Raw genomic sequence first — 20,327 nt, 5'->3', positions numbered from 1 at the left:
GCAGGATAGGCTTTGTGAGAGGAGTCTACTGTGACTGCTCTGATGGGGGCCGTGCTGGGAGACTGGTACGGGAGAAATAAGCAAGGACAGGTCTTGGGGATTCTTATGTACCAAGGAAAGGGGTACAGCTTCTCCCTGGTGAAGCCACCAGGAAAACTGAACAAAAGGTGAGTGGGTGCCTCGGTCAGATTTACCCTGTGGCAGCATAGATGATGGCTTGGGGCACCACCGGGAGACCCCTGCAGTAATCCAGGCAAGATCTGAGTTAAGGGAGAGCCGAAGGCCCTGAGGGAGACCGAGAGACAGGGAGATCCACGGCAGAAAAGAGGATGAGCAGAGAGGAACCGGGTTTGCCAGAGAAGAAGAGGCTGCTTTCAGCCCTGGGCGTGTAGATTCTGAGGTGCCTGCAGCCCCTAAGCCACAGTGTCTGCTATCTAGAATGGGTGGGCGTGTCCAAGGGGAAAGAGGCCACCTGGCTTTACAGCGTCATTTGAAGGAGCAGCTAGTCTGGGGTGATCTGGGGTGGCCAGAGGCTTCTGAGTAGGTGGGTCTGGTGCTGAGGAGAGAGAGCAGGGTTGGAGACCCAGTTTGAGAGAATCCGCAGAGGGCTGGGAATGCCAGTCAAGAGAGAAGAGGCACGCAGAGGGCGAGCAGTGGGGGAGCCCCATTTATGAGGCAGGCCAGGTGCACCCTGGAGCAGAAAGGCTGCAGGAAACTGCCCAGAGCTCTGCACCTCCGTGTGCTGGTGTGAGCAGAGGGGCCCAGAGCAGCTCCCAAGTCCTCCACCCGGCTTTCAGGGAGGTGAAAAGTCACTGATGGGTGAGCCTGGAGCTCTGCCTTCTCCAGAAACCAGTCTGTGGCTTTGTCCACAGAGACGTCTCGCCCGTCAGCCACATTCTGTGAGATGCCACGTCACATGGCTTCCTGGGGCCATAGCGGCTCCCTGCTCTCTAGGGCACCCTGTCTCTCCTCTCTCTTTCTGGGTCTCCCTGTCTCCCCATTTCCTTCCATCCCCTCTTCCTCTCTAGTCGTGCCCCCCCCACCCCCACCCAGTATCTCAAAACTGCTCCCAGAGACACCTGAAGCTTAACAGAAGGACCTTCAGAAATTCCAGCAGGTTCCTATCATGATCTCCTTGACCAAGCCTGGGGCATGCAGTTTCCGTTTTCATTCAGGCATTGAGATTTCAGACAACCGGTTAGACCAAGCGAGCAAAGTTCGGTTAGGGAGATAAATGACAGGCTAGACATGAAGGTCACTGTGTTTTCTTCCTTGAAGTTTTTCCTTGAGGGTCCTGTTATGCCTCACGCACCCCCAGCCGCTTTCCCCTAGGTAGGTCTGCCGCAGCCTCACAGAGGCCAGCTGTCCCACAGAGCTGCCCACACATGCTTGGGGCACAGGGGCAGTTGGAGCAGGAACCGGACTCTGCCAGGAATGCACTTGGATGTAAGGCCTCTGGCCTCGCTGCCTTAGAGGTGTGTCTCTTTCAAATGACCTTGCAGAGCAAGCTGGCTTGGTCACTGCCTAGCAAACCTTCTTCATTCCATCCCCTTCGCTCCTTGCTGACTGACAGCCTGAGCTTCCGCCTTGGGGGCTCCTGGCTCTGTCACGCGTGGGAGGATTCCCATGGAAACCCCACAAGAAGCAGAGGCGCAGGGAAGCCTCATTGATTCATGCTCCCGGAGGACCGGCGTGAGACCGTTCCACGTGGAGCTGGACAGATGGCTCTCTTTGTGAGCTCCTGGTAAGAAAGGGCCTGCCCCAGCCAAGTGTCGCTGAAGCTCCATGCATATCTACAGAGAGAAAAGCTAATGGATGCCAGTGAATAAAACCTTGGGGGTTCTTTGGCTCATTCACTATTGGCAGGTTCACTCTCAAGGAGCACCTTTTAATAGAATAGCCTCTTTGCTTAATATTTATACCAAGAAAATCTTAGGAACATCCCCGTCGAACCAGGTCCAAGTAGGTACCATTGGCACCATTAGGCAAAGGTGAAAACTGAGGGCTGAAGATGTAAGTAATTGACTCGGCCAAGCTCACGGTGCTCTGCTCTCTCTGTCATGCCTCAGTGGAGGCTCTCTCCGAGGCAGCAGGTTGCTTTTATTTCTTTGCTCATGCTTTCGCACCCACCACTTTCCCTCTGAGCCAGACCCCGGCAGGGTCCCGAGGACTCTGGTGGCGGACCCAGCCCCTGCTCTTGAGTTGTCCCCCGTCTCAGAGGGAGGGAGGTGGCTGAGGAGACATCAGTGATAAGTCTGTGATGGAGACAGGTGCAGGGCTCTCAAAGCACTGGATCACAAGCTCCCCAGAGGCACTGATAACCACGTTGAATGAATTACCCAGGTGAGTATATGTGGGAGGGGTATGCAAGGGAGAGTGAACCAGTGAAAGCAGCAGAGGTTCAGGACACGAGTGTGTGTGCTCCTGTGGTGCCTGTGGGGAAATTCGCACAGCTTAGTGGGGATGCTGTGAGGGGCTTCATAGAGGGAGAAGGGCCAAGAAAGCACTGTGGAGCTTTTGTGGGGTGGAAGGGTTAGGAGGGGCTTCCCTGGGTGCTCAGTGGTAAAGAATCTGCCTGTCAATGCAGGAGAGAGCAAGTTTGTCCCTGGATCAGGAGGATCACCGGGAGAAGGAAATGGTAACCCACTCCAGCATTCTTGCCTGGGAAACCCCATGGACAGAGGAGCCTGGCAGTCTATAGTCTATGAAAGAGTTGGACACAACTTAGCAACTAGACAACAACAATAACAAGGGTTAGGAGTTTGTACTTTCTCCTGAAAGCCCTGGAAAGCCTGTGGGGGATTTTAAGCAGGGAATATGATTAGATCAGCTTTGCATTTCACAAGGGCTGTCGTATATGTTTGAAAGCAACAGTCAGTCTATTATAGGGATTCAAGTGGTATCACACTGCACTGCTTCTTACAGTCCTTGTCATTATTCAGACTTGTCACTGAGTCTGACCCCTCTGAGCTCTCCTGGACAGGAAATGATCAGGTCTTACACTTTCCTGAAGCCTCACATCTCCAGGGAGGCATGGTTACTGCTGGTTAAATGAAGGAATGAAATCCACCCCCAGCCCCTTCCCTAGCAAGTCCAAAGCCAGAGGCCACATTGAGGGGAGGGCATTTCACCCAGTCATCATCAATCCTGCAGCAGTCCTGTCTCCTGGCAGACCCCATGCCTGACTAAGTCCAGCAGACAAGACTCCGAGAATGGGATTTGGGGTCCTGGGCCTCTGAAGACTTGAGTATCACATTTTGCAAACAGCTGAGGCTCCTGACAAAGTGCGACATCCACGCTTTGTGTCTCCTCATTTCCCTCTCGGGCTGCAACACCCGCCAGGGTCCTGGGAAGGGCAACTGACAATTTGAGTTTTTGTTTTCTTGCTCAGCCATCACTGAAGCCCCGGGGCGGATCCTTCTGGATAATGTCATTAAGCATCCCCATTCAAGCACGGCCTAAGAAATTAAGTTTAGTTTGAGGAAATGTGACGGAGGCACTGTTCAGTATGCCCTCCGCTTGCTGGCTGAGAGCTGATGTTACTCCTACCAGGGAGTTAGACCCTGTTGTATCTCGTCTATGCCTAGTCCAGTGCCACGTGCTGTGGTGGAGATGAGAGGGGAGATGTGACAAGCCCTCACTCCCTCTGGCTAGAGAGAGGGGGCAGGGGCTGAGCCTGACTTGGCCACTACTGCATGCCCCCAGCTCTCAGCAGTAAAGAACCTGTCACGAGGCAGCCATCCACCAAGTCTTTGTCAAATGAATAAATGAGGGCTGGAAGCAGGAAGGGAGCACAGCAATATCTAACAGGGGGCAAACTGGATGTGACCCAGGCTCAGAGACTCAGAGATGGTGACTGTGTTAGTGGGGAACAAGGCCCTGTATTCCCATTCTCCTGACTCCAGCCCTGGACCTTTTCCTGCCGAATCCTCTAGAGAGAACAGAAAGCGAGACCTTGCTGAAGGCCAGAATCTCTTCACACCATACATGTACTCTGCCCTGTCTTCAGAGCACCATGCTTGTACATGTGCTTGGGGAGAGGAGGGGTGTTGTGAAGAAGCCCAGGGGAAGCTTCCCATCTCCAGAGCAATGTCCCTCGAGGTAGAAAAAAAAATAGGACAGTGGACCAGAAAGTCCTGGCTAACTTAGGAGGGACAGGCACCTAGAGGCCCGGAGGATCGAGGCAGGCTTCCTGGAGGAGGAGGGGCTCTCAGGCAGGATGGGGAAGTTGAGGAAGGAAGGTCTGGGGCCCCAACTGTACATGGTTAAAGACATGAAGATTGATGTGTCACCCTGGTTTAGAGGTTGGGACTTTGCACTAGTAACTTTTTGTCTCCCAGCTCTGTCCTTGGCCCTGTTTTTAGCTGGTCATGCTGATCCTAACCTCTGCCTCTGACAGCTTACATGGGAATAAGCCCAAGTAACTCAGCCCCTCTTTTATTCATTTGTTAGTTCAGTCACAGTTGTAGGAGACTGTAGGAGCTGGAACTTCTCTGGAGTGAGGACTGCAGAGGGACTGTCCCACTTGGGTGCTGGACAGGTATGGGCAGAGTGGATCTGGCTGTGAGCTGGGCACCGGAGAGAAAGTCAAAACCTCCTATTGTGAGCATTTACACTGATCTCTGTCCTTTGTTGCTATGAACCACTCTGCCCTTTGCTTCTGTAGCTAAATCCTAGCGCATGCCCTTTATCCTTTTTTTTTTTTTTTTTGCTTTTTATTTTTGGCTGTGCAGGGTCTTCAAGGGGCAACACCAGCTTTTTCAAGTTCAGTGCTCGAATTTAGTCATGACTCTTTTGAGACCGCATGGACTATAGTCCACCAGGCTCCTCTGCCCGTGTGACTCTGCAGGCAAGAATACTGGTGTGGATTATTATTTCCTTCTCCAGGGGCTTTTCCCAACCCAGGGATCAAACCCACATCTCCTGTATTGCAGGTGGATTCTTTACCGCTGAGCCACCAGGGAAGGCCTTGGGATGCATTCAGGTGGTTAAATGGCTAGGGCAGAGGACATGCACAATTTAAAGAAGCATGTAACATTCACCCAGTGCCTCCCAGGTACCTGTGCCATTCCAGACAGATGTTTCCCCTGATCCTTGCAAAGACAGGCAAGGTTAGCCCATAGAGTGCTTTTCAGATGCGTCTCAGAGAGGTTAAGCCCTTACGCAAGGCCCGGTGGACAGGAAGGGATTGAAACCCTGCCTTTTGTTATATTGTGCTATCACTAGCTTTCCTTAATGAAGGACCATTAGTGGACATGAGCACTCTGCTTTGGTCCTGTCTTGTGGGGAGCAGCAAAGGGGTTGCTGTGTGTCCACCTCACTATTGTCAGTGGGAGCAACTTTTGAGGTCCCTACCTGCCACTAATGGGGCAGAGGCTTCAAGGCCAGAAAGGAGAGCAGCCAGACCTCCATGACCTGAAAGTGACTGCTTTCAACCCAGCAAAGGTGTCTCTTCAGCTGCTCCAAAGTTGGCATAGTGTACATAAGGATAAAGCCATTTTCCTTAGAAATGTCCTGTGTGGGCCACAGAGCTGCTTATAGTCCTGCACCCCCAGAGGCTCTGTTCTTTCAATTTGTTATGTTTTAGTTGCTAAATTGTGTCCAACTCTGCAACCCTGTGGACTGTAGTCCACCAGGGACCTCACGCATGGGATCTCCCAGGCAAGAAGACTAGAGCGGGCTGCCATTTCCTTCTGCAAGGGATCTTTCCGACCCAGGGATTGAACCCATGTCTCCTGCATTGGCAAGCAGATTCTTTAACACTGAGCCACCAGGGATATCCTGGGTTTTTATTAGACCTTTTTCTATTTTATTATGCTTAATTTATATATTTTCACTCTCCTTCATGCACTAATATGAGTATACCAGTCATGATTTCCTCTGAGCTCTACTTTAATAGGATCCCTCAGATTCTAAGATATGGAATGTTTTCTATATTTTATCTTCTAGATACTCTTCAGTTTTTATGTAGGTCTCTTTTTGATCCAAGTTGTTTAAAATAGAGTTTTTTAAAATGTCCAAAGATAGAATTTTGTCATCCATAATTTGGGGATTAATTTCTAGCTTTTCTTCTGTATTCAGTTCAGTTCAGTCGCTCAGTTGCGTCTGCCTCTTTGCAACCCCATGAACTGCAGCACGCCAGGCCTCCCTGTCCATCATCAACTCTCTGAGTCCAACCAAACCCATGTCCATTGAGTCGGTGATGCCATCCAACCATCTCATCCTCTGTCGTCCCCTTCTCCTCCTGCCCTCAATCTTTCCCAGCATCAAGGGCTTTTCAAATGAGTCAGCTCTTTGTATCAAGTGGCCAAAGTATTGGAGTTTCAGCTTCAACATCAGTCCTTCCAATGAACACCCAGGACTGATCTCCTTTAGGATGGACTGGTTGACTCTCCTTGCAGTCCAAGGGATTCTCAAGAGTCTTCTCCAACACCATAGTTCAAAAGCATCAATGCTTTGGCGCTCAGCTTTCTTTATAGTCCAACTCTCAAATCCATACATGACCACTGGAAAAACCATAGCCTTGACTAGTTGGACCTTTGTTGACAAAGTGATGTCTCTGCTTTTGAATATGCTATCTAGGTTGGTCATAACTTTCCTTCCAAGGAGTAAGCATCTTTTAATTTCATGGCTGCAATCACCATCTGCAGTGATTTTGGAGCCCAGAAAAATAAAGTCAGCTTCTGTGTTATCAGATTCTGTATTATTTCTGCTTTTGGGGAGAGATTTTATTTGTGGCCTAATATATGGGAACTCTTTTAGGAATGCATATACATTAATTGGCTTTCCTGGTGGCTCAGAGGTAAAGAATCTACCTGCAATGCAAGAGACTGCCTGCAGTGAAGGAAGCATGGGATCAGTTTATGGGTTGGGAAGCTCCCCTGGAGGAGGGCATGGCAACCCACTCCAATATTCTTGCCTGCAGAATCCCATGAACAGAGGAGCCTGGTGGGCTACAGTCCAGGGGGTCACAAGGGTCGCACACAACTTAACAACTAAACTTCTTCCACTAACTGCTACTATACATAAATTAAATCTTATTATGTAATTTTGGTTTTTCTACGTTTTTACTTAATTTGGTCAGTTGATCTGTCATGAGCTAAAAGAGGTGAATTAAAATCATCTGCCTCTACTGGGTATCTGATCTTCCCTGTATTTTCTGTAGCTTTTGTTTTGAATTTTGGTGTTGTTATTTAACATAGTCAGTCTTCAATTGCAGATTATATTCTTTATTGTTATAAAGTGCTCTTTGTCTCATTTAAAATCATCTGCCCTTAATTAACTTTAGTTGGAGAAGGAAATGGCATCCCACTCCAGTATTCTTGCCTGGAGAATCCCAGGGACACAGGAGCCTTGTGGGCTGCCGTCTATGGGGTCGCACAGAGTTGGACACGACTGAAGTGACTTAGCAGCAGCAGCACAGCCTAATATTAAGGTTTCAGTACCTGCTTAGTTTGAGGTTGCACTTGTTTGGTATATATTTGCTTTTCCTATTATTTTCAACATTGTTGAATTACTTTGTTTTGGGAGTGTCTCTTAAACGCGGCATATGGTTGAGGGTTTTGTCTTGTTACCTTAAAATCTTTCTTTTTAGGAGTTTCCTATGGCCATTCATTGATATATATATATATATATATATATATATGATTTTGGTCTTAGTTTTATGTCTTTTGTGTTTTTTTCTTCTATTGCTTTTTAAAACAAAATCTTTTGGTGTATGGTCTTTTATTTTGTGCTGTGTTTTTTATGACAATTTGGAAGGTTTGTGTTTTATTTTGAGTTCTTCTGGAGGTTGCCTTTGAACTGTGTAAAATGTATTTAATCTTTTTTTTTTTTTTGAAGGCTGTACTGGTTGCCTCCCTTATGAAATAAGTGATCACAAAATCAGTTTACAAATTTGGTCACAGTTTTCAACTGTTTCATGACAGCTTTTTTTCTGGTGAGTTTTCTTGGTTTGCCATCTTTTTTCCTGTTCTTTTCCTCATTTCTTTCTTTTCCAGTATCTTTGACTATGTCATGAGCTGCTTCTCTTTGGAAGAGGTGAACCTACCTGATCAGCGTTTTGCAGGCAGTGTGTGTAGAGGAAGTGCCATGAGGTATTTTAGGAGAGCAGGATTGCTTCCTGGTGCGTGGTAACTTTGTTCACATGCCTGTGGCAACGACTTGTTCTAGCTTCCACCCAGTCAGCAGGGATCTATAGCCATGGGCTTCCCGCAGTTCAGGACTTTCTGCTACTCTGCCTCATAGCACACTGCTTCCTGTGAAGATGGCGGGCAGTAGTTTTCTCCGTTAGTCCCATCCTCCTTTTTTCCTATAGTGTCAGAGGCAGATCCCATCACTGGACCACACACCCTGTACCCACTGGTCTTGATTAGGAATCTTCGTTTTCCTTCTTTAGGGAGTGCCAGCTACTGGCTGACTCTGCCATCTTCATCAGCTATCTGCAGCCACAGGTGTCTTCTGTAGGTGTTTACTCACACCTCCTTTGATCTTCACTGCTTTTGGCAGCCCTTGATCGGTTTTTTGGCAGCCTTTCCTTATAAGTTGTGGTTTGGATTACAAATGTGTTCTGGTTTTGCTGAAGATAGAATCTGCATCCCTGTTTCTCTTTCTCCTTTATTTTGGGTGATTTTGGATATGAAGAGGAGTAACTATTTTGCTCTCTTAGAAATGTCTAGTGTTGCATATTTTTACGTATGCTGGTATCCCCTTAGATTAAACATTAGCCAGAGCTCTCTGGATAAGGTTGGCATGAGCTGAAGCTGGGGTCTGACAATAGAAAGGAAAGAAAATAGGAGCTGAGAATAAAATTGGAAGGTTCAAAAAAGCAATGCACACTATTGCAGCCAGTGCTGTATGGCACTTTGGCTGGGACTGTACCGCTATTAGGGTGCGACGGCGTGACCAGGCAAAGCAGGGCATGGGAAATGTCTGCCTCCTGGTCTGTCTCAGGGGAAAGTGTTCTGAACCTAGCAACTCTCAGACCAGGGAGGGGAAGACACATGGCTTTGCTCTAGATTGGCTGCAGGGCTCAGCTCTCCATCTTTCCCCACACCCAGGGTCCATCCAAACACCCCAAGAACCCTGAACACTAAGAGACCTGGCTGGTCTCTTAGTGATGGTGGCCAGGTTCTCCTCCCTGAAAAACCAGGGTCTTGTCTCAGAGGAAGCTGTCCATAGTCAATGCTGTTAATGGGGCTTTTATACCCAAAGACAGAGCTTGCCCATCCAAAGGGAAGTGGTACATGCAAGATGTCCAGACGATAGAGCCAGAAAGGAAAATCTGCCAGCAGAGTCTCAGATTTGGCTTCTGATATTGTCTCTTAGCTTCCCATACCACTTGGAGGGAATATTTTGTCCCCATTTTATAGACTGGAGTCTTAGAGAGGCTAAGAGAACCTTCCTGTGGACGCACAGCTAAGAGATGGAGAGAGGGATTTATGTATAATTCTTTCTGGCTCCAGAGCCTGAACACCAGCTCTCTCATCACCCTGCTTCCAATTCACCTTACCATGGAGACTTCACCCTATCCTCAGATGCTTGCCTTATGTCCTTGTCCATGTCCCTGGGTGACCTTGGTGGATCTTTGCTCAGTGTCTAGCTTCTCAAGCCTGATTGCACTTTAAATGCTATTTAAACTCCCCAGGGCAGTCAAGGATAGGAACCAATGGACCACACCCTAAACATCTCCAACGCCCCTGTCTTGAGCACCCTGCTTCCCCTACCTAGGGCACAGGGCTTGTTTCTTGGGACCAAGTACACTGGGGTTCTCTGTGATCTTGAGCAAATCACAATTTCTCTGGGCTCAGTCCTTATTTCTAAAATAAAACAGCCTGTGATTTCTCCAAGAGCAGAACACAAACTCTGAAGCCAGATGGCCTCAGTGTGGATCTTGGCTCAGCCCCTTCTTAACTGTGGGACGTTGGTTAATTACTTACCGCCTCTATGACCTATGTGTTTCTCATCTATAAAATGGGAATAATAATGAATGTCTTTTTGGGAGGGCTTAAGGATTAAATGAGCTAATAAATGTGAATCATTTAGAGCAGTGTCTGGCAAATGGTGAGTTCTAGATAAGTGCCATATATCATTCTATTCATTAGTTATTATTATGAATGCATGCCCAGGGCCCAGCGAAGGCATGGGCATAGATGGCTGTCGAAGCTGCCGTTATAACCCGTGTCCTTTGCTTCCTTCCAGGAGCTTGGTTCCCTGCCCCAGCCCCGTGGAGGCTGTGGGCGTATCCGGTCCAGACGCCTGGTTTCCAGCCCCGTGGCCCATCCCTGGCTGCGGGGAGTGGAAGCTCCCAGGAGGTAGCGGTGGCCTGCAGCGGCCCCGTCCCGGCAGTGAGCCATGGGCCAGAAGCTCTCGGGGAGCCTCAAGTCGGTGGAGGTGCGGGAGCCGGCGCTGCGGCCGGCCAAGCGCGAGCTGCGGGGAGAGGAGCCGGGGCGGCCGGCGCGGCTGGACCAGCTGCTGGATATGCCGGCGGCGGGGCTGGCGGTGCAGCTGCGGCACGCGTGGAACCCCGAGGACCGCTCGCTCAACGTCTTCGTCAAGGATGACGACCGGCTCACCTTCCACCGGCACCCGGTGGCGCAGAGCACGGATGGCATCCGCGGCAAGGTGGGCCACGCGCGTGGCCTGCACGCCTGGCAGATCCACTGGCCTGCGCGGCAGCGGGGCACGCACGCGGTGGTGGGCGTGGCCACAGCACGGGCCCCCCTGCACTCAGTGGGCTATACCGCGCTGGTGGGCAGCGACGCAGAGTCCTGGGGCTGGGACCTGGGCCGCAGCCGCCTCTACCACGATGGCAAGAACCGGCCCAGCGTGGCCTACCCCGCATTCCTGGGGCCTGAGGAGGCCTTTGCGCTGCCCGACTCACTGCTCGTGGTGCTGGACATGGACGAGGGCACACTCAGCTTCGTAGTGGACGGCCAGTACCTGGGCGTGGCCTTCCGTGGCCTCAAGGGCAAGAAGCTCTACCCGGTGGTGAGTGCTGTGTGGGGCCACTGCGAAGTCACCATGCGCTACATCAATGGCCTTGACCGTAAGTGCAGCCTGCTGTGGGGGACTGCGGGGGTGGGGGCCGGGCAGGGATGGGTCCAGAAGCTGCCAGTCCCTAGTGGAGCTGGAGAGGGAGGGGAGGTGGGGGGGGAGGGGAAGCAGTGAGGCCCCATCCGCCGGCAGCACTTGGGATCATCCTGTGGCACGGACTGGTGGTGAGGATGTGGACCCTGAGGCCAGGCTCCTGGGTTTGGATCTTGACTTTTTTCTGCTCACTTGGTGATCTTGCGCTGTGCCTCAGTTTCCCTCTCTGCAGAAGTGACTCAGTGATAGTAATCTAGCTCAGGGTTGTTATGAGAAATCAAATAAGATAATAATAATGTGAAGTGACCCTGGTGCTGGGAAAGATTGAAGGCAGGAGAAGGGGGCAACAGAGCATGAGATGGTTGGATGGCATCACCAATGACATCAGTGAATATGAGTTTGAGCAAACTCCCTGAGAGAATGAAGGACAGGGAATCCTAGCACATTGCAGCCCGTGGGGTCACAAAGAGTCGAACATGACTGAGCGGCTGAACAACAATGAACATGAAGTGCTTAGGAGAGTGCTTAGAACTGTCGGTGCTAGTCACAAACCTTTCAGTCTCTGTAAAGTGAAAGTGAAGGTGCTCAGTCGTGTCCTACTCTTTGCGACCCCATGGACTGTAGCCTACCAGGCTCCTCTGTCCATGGGATTTTCCTGGCAAGAGTACTGGAGTGGGTTGCCACTTCCTTCTCCAGGGGATCTTTCTAACCTAGGGACTGAACCTGGATCTCCCGCATTGCAGATGCTTTTCCGTCTGAGCCACCAGAGAAGCCAGTCTCTGTAAGGATTGTGCCAAGTGATGTCTCCTGTGTACCTGGCTTCAAGTCCACAGCAGGAGAAGAGAGACAAGTAGAAGACAGTCTCTGCACTTGAATCTCTTGCACTCAAGTTACTGATAAATAATAAGTATTGATAGTAACTATCATTTATTGAATACCTGCTATATGTAGGGGCTGAACATTCAAATCTAGGTCTTCCTGCTGAACTATCTCTTAAAGGGGGCATCTCAGTGATTATTGCCTCATGGGAATGAGAGCCAAAAGTTTTGGAATCTTCTGACTTCTTTCCAGAGGACCCAGCAGTCTAGATTTTGTGCGAACTATTCCCATTTTTCAAGTTGGCAGTTGCTAAAGACACCGTGTAGACAAACAGAACTCCCTTGCAGGTTGCAGGTAAGCCCACAGGCTGTTGGGTTTGACTCCTGACACCTCTAAGGCCTTCTCACATTTAATATACACAGTCATCCTGTGAAGCTAGCTTAAAACCCTGGTAACAAAAACGGTTGTCAGTTTTACGAGGGAGTCACTCAGGCAGGGTGGCCCCTGGACAGAGGTGCTGTCTGGCCCCCGTTGAATCCCTGCTGAGTGGAGCCTGGAGTCAGGCACTTGTGGGCTTGCACATACCTTATCCACTTGACTTATACCCCTGATGAAGCTCCTGAGGTGGGCATTTAAAGCCAGAATTCCAGCTTGTTAACTTTAAACCAGAGATATAACTGCCCCCTTTTAGAGAAAAGGAAACTGAAGAGCGGAGCTTACAAAGAACAAGAACCCGGGCCTACCTAATTCTCTCAGCTCTGAAGCCCATTCTTTTCCCGTGCTCCCCACTTTAGCTGAGTGACTGAGAGTGACACTCCAGAAAAGAGGTCAAGGACAAGATTATACTCAAGTAAAATTGACGTTGACTCGAGCTAGGGTGGGTTGACCATTTTCAAGGGTGATAGGCCACAAGGAAGTGGCTGCTGTGCTCTACTCTGTGGTCTAATTGGCAACACTTTTGCTCGCATTTCATTTCCGTGGTTGTTGGACTAAGATTGACGTTGAATGGCAAAGTGTTGTTCTGTTTTTTCTCTGATTGACTGGTTAAATAAAGAAAGGATGAATATTTGTCCTGAGATGGGCTAGCTTAGTCACCACAGTGCCTAGTGGAGAATGCTGGGTGACGTGGTAACCAGGCAAACCCCAGTGCTGAGAAAACCAACAGCAACAGCAAATTTTATTTTTGTTAACAAATACTCTTGTGAAATGGAACTGGGAAATCTACTTGCCAGAATTGCTCACTGGACTAGAAGGGTGGCCTTGATGTGCCAAGGCTCTGGGTTCTGACACGCCTTGCTTCCCACTGCATCCTCAGTGCTCAGGGGTTTTATGTCTTTGGTGAGACGCTCTAATGCCTCAGGGCTCATTTTACTCATCTGTAAAAGGGAACAGTGTCAGGTCCCTTTCATAGCTGCTGTGAAATCTCATGCAGTGGCACCAATAATATGATAGCAGGGATGAAAGCCTGGCATTGATACCCACCAGAACTACCTGAGCCAACAATTGGGCCCCCAAGGTGGGCTTTCCCTTGGGTATTGATTCCACTTGGGTGTTACCTGCTGCTTCATTTTTAGCTACAAGCTAAGGTGCTAATTTTTGCAGCTAGTGGCTCCCCCATGCAGGATAGGATCAAGAGCAGGCAGGCCTTGATGTTCTGCTGAGGGCAGAGTCTGGATGGGAAAGGATAGTTGTGTCCTGACATCTGGGGCTTTTGGATCCTTCAGGTGGCTGGAGATGCTTGGTGAGACTGAAACTTGGAATGTTCCATCCTCCCCTTTGGCAGTGATTTTTTCCCAGTTGGCAGAGGCTAGAATGCCCATCCAGGAGGCAAGGGGGAGGCCGGGATGTCATGTCATATGAGCCTTGGGCATTTCCCATTGGGTTACAGGACTGACTTGAGTACTGTGATCCTGGCCTCTTCTCAGACAGGAGTGATGTTTTCTATCTTGGGCAGGGTGTGACTCCCAAAGTGGGAGCTCAGCTTTTCTGGGCTTTGAAAGACCGATGGTCAATGGGGCAAGACCTGACTATAGGGTGGGCCACCAAAGGACAGGGTGAGGGGAGTCTGACAGGGACTGGTGGGGAGGGGACTGTGCAATGCCTATAGCTAGTAACCTGGGCTGAAGTCCAGTGGATTCCTGGACACTGAGAGGGGTTTGGCCCTAGGGAGTCCCTAGGCAGGTAGGGTGACCCAAGATGGCTTTCTGAGTATGAGGAGAAGTCTGAGCAACACTGGTTGTGGACATGAAGGCAGGTCCCCAAGTTCAGCCCTGACCAAGGGATTAGGGGACTGCAGTCACAGAGAGGTTATGGAGCAGAGAGGCAGCTGGAGTTCCTCTCTGGGATGGATTGATTCCCCACAAGATCGCGGTGGGGAGAAAAGATGGGCTTAGAGTCTGGCCCCAGCATTCACCAGGTGGCTGTGGACAAGGATTACCTCCTCCCTGTGGACCTCAGTGTTCTCCTTTGTGAAACAGCCGTGGTAAAGCTCGCCAGCACAGAGCAAGCCCACAGCGACTGCTGCTCACTGCTTCGATTAACTAGGTGAGCTGGGCCAGGTCTGGGGGTTCACCTAAGGATAAAAATCAAAGTGGCCTCAATAGAGCCTTCTCCAATATGTAGGAAGGAAGTTAATGGACATCATTTTCTCAATTTTATTAATTTTTACAACTATAAAAGCAAGACTTAGAGCTAACTGCTTGTGACTCTGAAGTATGTGTTTGTGGAGGCTAAGAGCTCCTGGAAGTGCATTTTCCTATTACAGATGTGTTCTTCCGCTATGCCCTGGAGCAAAACAGCTCAGCATCTGGGGTGGGGGGTTTACAATAAAGAACTACAGGATGCCCAGGGACTCTGCCATTTGAGTGAGTCGAGAAGCACAGAACCAAGGCCAGGCAAACTGGCAAGCTGGCTCAAGGTACCTGTGTCCGGGGCCAAATAACAGCGGTGACACCATCACCCATGACCGACACTTCTCTGGTACTTAGTGTGGGCTGGGCTAGATTCTAAGTACTTTGCACATTTTAGTTCATTTAATCCTCGTAACAACTCTTCATAGCTAACCACCTTTTTGATCATCTTCATTTTCCCATAAAGAAACTGAAGCCCAGAGAGCTTGAGTAAGTTGCTAAAGGTCACATAGCTAATAACAGGATCAAACTGAGGCAGGCTGGTCCAGTGGGTTCCTTGTGTAGATGTTTACAGATAAAAGGGAAGGAACAGGAGAGGCTGCTCCATCAGGCTGGGTGGCTACTCAGCAAAGGATGGAAACCTTTCCTTTGGCAGTGAGTTTGGAGGAGGCCCTGAGAATCTGTCCCTCCCACTGGTTTCACCTCCAGCCCTCAAAGCTCTTGGCTTAGCACAGAGCTCTGCAGGATGTTCTGAAAAGTTTGTTGCATAAAGACAGCCCCAGCAGTGTCTGTGAATCAGGCGTGCTTTGGTCGCTCACAGGAGAATGTCACTGAAAGCGTCCCAACTGCTGAGGGTCGTCCCTGGGGTGGGCCCTGCCTTTGGAATCTGCTTCAGGCTGGTTTCCGGAATTACTCCCCTGACCCCGGCTCCTCCTTCCACATGCTGGCAGCCAGGAGGCCTGACAGAACAGCTCTGTCTCCTGTCTTGGAATTCTTGGTTGGTAAGTAGTATATGAGGGCTTTCCAGATGGCTCAGTGGTAAAGGACCTGCCTGCCAGTGCATAAGACATAAGAGATGTAGGTTCGATCCCTGGGTCGGGAAGATTCCCTGGAGGGAGAGCATGGCAACCCTCTCCAGTATTCTTGCTTGGAGAATCCCATGGACAGTGGAGCCTGGCGGGTTATAGTCCATGGGGTCACAAAGAGTTGGACACCACTGAAGTGACTTAACACGCACGCACAAGTAGTACGTGAGTGACCCAGGAAGAGGAGAGGGGCCTCAGACACAGAAGCTTTGATTTGGGAGTCATGTAATTCTGTGTTTGGAGGGGTACCAGCTAGGTTCTATGCCCTGGACCAAGTGTCTTACTCACTTTTTTTTTTTTTTCAGTCCACACAGTGAACTGTTATTGTTATTGTTATTATCCCCATCTTATAGATGGGGAAACTGAACCTTGGAGAGTTGAAGAGTTGGCTCAGGGCCCCACAACTAGCTACTGGCAGGGCTGTACTGAAGCCTGGGGCACTCCTGCACCTTGCCTCCTGCAGCCTGGGCCAGCCCTTCTTCCACTCTGCCTACCAGTTCCAAAGAACTGAGCCCAGGACTGACTTTCTGGGGGACAGGGGGTGGGAACCTCTAGCATCTCAGGCCTGATGAGCAGGGAGGGCTTGTCCACCTTCCTCAAGCCAGAGATACTGTCGTTCCAGACGTCATTCCTAGATGGTTTAATTGATCTGCCAACAAGTATTTATTGGGGCAACAGCTCCTCAAAGAAGCCCTGGCGGCCAGCCAAGGCTTCTGGTATTGATGAAGGCCAGAGAGAGTTTTCTACCAGCATGACTGCAAGGACACTGTCCCCTTGCCAGAGCTGTCTGCTCTGTACTCACGACCTTCCTGCCCAACTCCCGTGTGTCTCCCGGTGGCACGGTCCTCCTAGCCGCCCTGACATCGGGACTGCACTTCTCCTCCCTCCGGACTCAGGTCCAGGCCTGGTCTCCCCTTTGACCAGTGCCCTATCACTCTGCCCTGACTCCATCTCACCCCAGCCCTCAGCCCATGGCTCTGTCCCCTGAGCCCCCAGTTCACCACGGAGCCCTCCTCCCGCTCCACTCCACTCACTGCTTTCCACACGTGTGTGCCTTCTTTCTCCAGGTGGGTGTGCAGTTCCCCAGGGCACAGATGGTCACCCAGGAGGCGTGTGTGAGGGAAACGGGCAGACTGGGGACTTTATTTACTCATCTTTAAAACAATTTTATTTATTTCTGGCTGTGCTGGGTCTTCATGGCCACGAGGACGTCTCTCCGGTTGCGGCAAGTGGGGACTGCTCTCTGGTTGCAGGGCTCGCGGTTCTCATTGTGGTGGCTTCTCTTGTTGTGGAGCACAGGCTCTAGGGAACGCGGGCTTCAGTAATTGTGGCACATGGCCTCAGCAATTTTGGCTCCTGGGCTCTAGAACACAAACTCGATAGTTGTGGGGCGTGGGCTTAGTTGCCCTTCGGCATGTGGGATCTTCACAGATCAGGGATCAAACCTGTGTCTCTTGCGCTGGCAGGCAGATTCTTTACCACTGAGCCACCAGGGAAGCCCCAGAGGGATTTAAAAATATATGTGCATTTACTTTTGAAAGATAAACGGTGCATGTGACAACAAATTTAAATGTCACAAAGGACTGTCTGGTGAAATACCCCCATGCCAAACCTCCCCAGCCTCTTCCTGCTGGCAACCACTACTGTCACTCTTTCCCTTGTCCTTGCAGAAGTTTCACACCAGCGCGATCTACGGTGAATGTTGCTCTGCGTCTCATTTCCCCTCTTAGTAGATCTTGGTGATTTTTTAAATAAGATTAATGTAGAGCTACCTCATTCCTTATTAACAGCTGCATGGGTTTCTGTGTAATGGTTGTATCATAATTTGATTATCTAGACCCTTACTTTTGGACATCTAGGTAATTTCCAGTCTTTGAGGGTAAACTGTTGATCCTGATTTGAAGTTGATTTCTTACCCCTGCTGGCTAATTGACATCCTCGAGCCTTAGTTTGCCCCCCTCTGTGCTGTGGGAATAATTAAATATACCTTGCAGAGTTGCTGTGAATATTAAGATTGATGCAAAAATGCAGCATGTGCCAGCATGTGACTCACATTAGGTGTGGGGTGGAGGGGAGCCTTTGATATTACAGTATTTCCTGAGTTACCCATCATGCTGAGCCAATGCTGAGCTCGTCTTTGGCACCTGATGAATGCTTATGAATGATTTGGTGTCTTATTTAAAATATAGCACAGTTCAGTTCAGTCGCTCAGTCGTGTCCGACTCATTGCGACCCCATGAATCGCAGCACGCCAGGCCTCCCTGTCCATCACCAGCTCCCAGAGTTCACTCAGACTCACGTCCATCGAGTCCGTAATGACATCTAGCCATCTCATCCTGTCTTCCCCTTCTCCTCCTGCCCCCAATCCCTCCCAGCATCAGAGTCTTTTCCAATGAGTCAACTCTTTGCATGAGGTGGCCAAAGTACTGGAGTTTCAGCTTTAGCTTCATTCCTTCCAAAGAAATCCCAGGGCTGATCTCCTTCAGAATGGACTGGTTGGATCTCCTTGCAGTCCAAGGGATTCTCAAGAGTATTCTCCAACACCACAGTTCAAATGCATCAATTCTTCGGTGCTCAGCTTTCTTCACAGTCCAACTCTCACATCCATACATGACCACAGGAAAAACCATAGTCTTGACTAGACGGACCTTAGTTGGCAAAGTAATGTCTCTGCTTTTGAATATGCTCTCTAGGTTGGTCATAACTTTTCTTCCAAGGAGTAAGCATCTTTTAATTTCATGGCTGCAGTCACTATCTGCAGTGATTTTGGAGCCCCCAAAAATAAAGTCTGACACTGTTTCCACTGTTTCCTCATCTATTTCCATGAAGTGATGGGACCAGATGCCATGATCTTCGTTTTCTGAATGTTGAGCTTTAGCCAACTTTTTCACTCTCCTCTTTCACTTTCATCAAGAGGCTTTTTAGTTCCTCTTCACTTTCTGCCATAAGGGTGATGTCATCTGCATATCTGAGGTTATCGATATTTCTCCCGGCAATCTTGATTCCAGCTTGTGTTTCCTCCAGTCCAGCGTTTCTCATGATGTACTCTGCATATAAGTTAAATAAGCAGGGTGACAATATACAGCCTTGACGTACTCCTTTTCCTATTTGGAACCAGTCTGTTGTTCCATGTCCAATTCTAACTGTTGCTTCCTGACCTGCATACAGATATCTCAAGAGGCACAGTTGCTTTAATTTTGTATTGAGATGGCTTCAAACTCATTGTTGGACTATGATCATTTGATTCAGTCAGTTCAGTCAGTCTTTATATGGGATGCATGTCAGTATAGTGAGGTCACTGGGCCCTTTCTTGCACAGAGCCGGTCCATGTGCTCTGCTGTGCTTAGTCACTCAGTTGTGTCTGACTCTTTGCAACCCCGTGAACTATAGCCAGCCAGGCTCCTGTGTCCGTGGGGATTCTCCAGGCAAGAGCAGGTCTGTAAGAAGTGTGTTTTGCTGATTTTTTTTTTTAACCTTTCATTATTTTATTATTATCGTTAGAAAATGGAAACTCAGAAAAACAACAGTAGTTTCTCTCAAGTCAGTGAAGAGCAGAATGAAACTCTTAAAACATATCTTTCTGGGCTCCCCTGGTTAGGAACCCACCTGCCAGTGCAGGGCTCACAGGTTCCATCCCTGGTCCAGGAAGATCCCACGCTCTACGGAACACCTAAGCTCAAGCACAACAGCTCCTAAGCCCGCACTCTGGAGCCCATGAGCCACAGCTACTAAGCCTGTGTGCTGCAACGACTGAGGTCCATGCACCTAAAAACGGTGTTCTTCTCCAGTACTCTTGCCTGGAGAATCCCATGGAGGGAGGAGCCAGGTAGGCTACAGTCCATGGGGTCGCAAAGAGTCAGACACAACTGAGTGAATTTACTTACTTACTTACTCAACAAGCGAAGCCACCAAAATGTGAAACCCACACATCGCAACTAGAGAGTAACCCCTGCTCACTGCAGCTAGAGAAGAAGCCTGCAGGTAGCAGTGAAGACCCAGCACAGGCAAAAATAAATAAATAAATGAAACACGCCTTTCTTACCACAACATACTCTCTGTTTTATTTATTTACTGATTTATTTTTTTAACTTGCTTGTTTTGCTGTTGTTTTGTTATTGCTGCTGCCTGCTACTGCTAAAAGTGGCAGTTCTTTGAGGCCAGAAGTGCATCCTAGTCTCCTCCGCCACCCCTGCAGCAGAGTACATAGTAGGTGCTCAAGCAGTGTGTGTTACTGTGCTGAGCTCCCACCCCTCGCTTAGCTTTTCTCTTCTCCACTGCAGTGCAACTGGAGTTGTAGTTGGTTGGATGGGAGTGGGCAGGGCTCAGAGCTGCCGCCCCTCTGAAGCCTGACCCCAGAGCGACCTATTCCCACCCCTCATTGTGCACCATGCACCGCACATCTGTCCCCATACCCAAGCCAAGCAGAGGCTGCGTGATGGCCCAGCAACTCAATTCAGGGTCTCGGCATTCAGAAACTGGCCCCTACCCTTTGTTTTCCACAAAAAGGAACAGACTTTCAGCTGAATAAAAGGGTTTCGCTCAGACAGTGTGGCCCTGCTTTGAGAGTTCTTTTCACACTTAACGTAGTCATGAGTAGGTACATGACTAGTAAGTCCTGCCTGCAGAAGGGAGTTTTTTGTTGCTGTTGTTAATGTTTATTTCTTTATTTATTTGGCTGCATTGGGTTTTAATTGTGGCATGAGTG

At 49.5% G+C, this 20,327-nt stretch overlaps 1 protein-coding gene across 1 annotated transcript in view; it reads left to right on the top strand.

Moving 5' to 3' along the window:
* The window catches only part of SPSB4 (splA/ryanodine receptor domain and SOCS box containing 4), an 89,753-nt gene that overhangs the window by 3,833 nt on the left and 65,593 nt on the right, over positions 1 to 20,327 (top strand). Inside the window, exon 2 of the mRNA XM_018049789.1 lies at positions 10,201 to 11,047. Within this exon, the coding sequence (XP_017905278.1) occupies positions 10,354 to 11,047 (694 nt within the window). The 5' untranslated portion in view covers positions 10,201 to 10,353. The remainder of the gene's footprint in view (positions 1 to 10,200; positions 11,048 to 20,327) is intronic.

This window comes from Capra hircus, chromosome 1 (genome assembly GCF_001704415.2).
Source record: "Capra hircus breed San Clemente chromosome 1, ASM170441v1, whole genome shotgun sequence".
Classification (NCBI taxonomy): domain Eukaryota; kingdom Metazoa; phylum Chordata; class Mammalia; order Artiodactyla; family Bovidae; genus Capra; species Capra hircus.
Note: the sequence above shows the minus strand (reverse complement) of the source record. Positions and strands in the feature narration are given on the sequence as shown.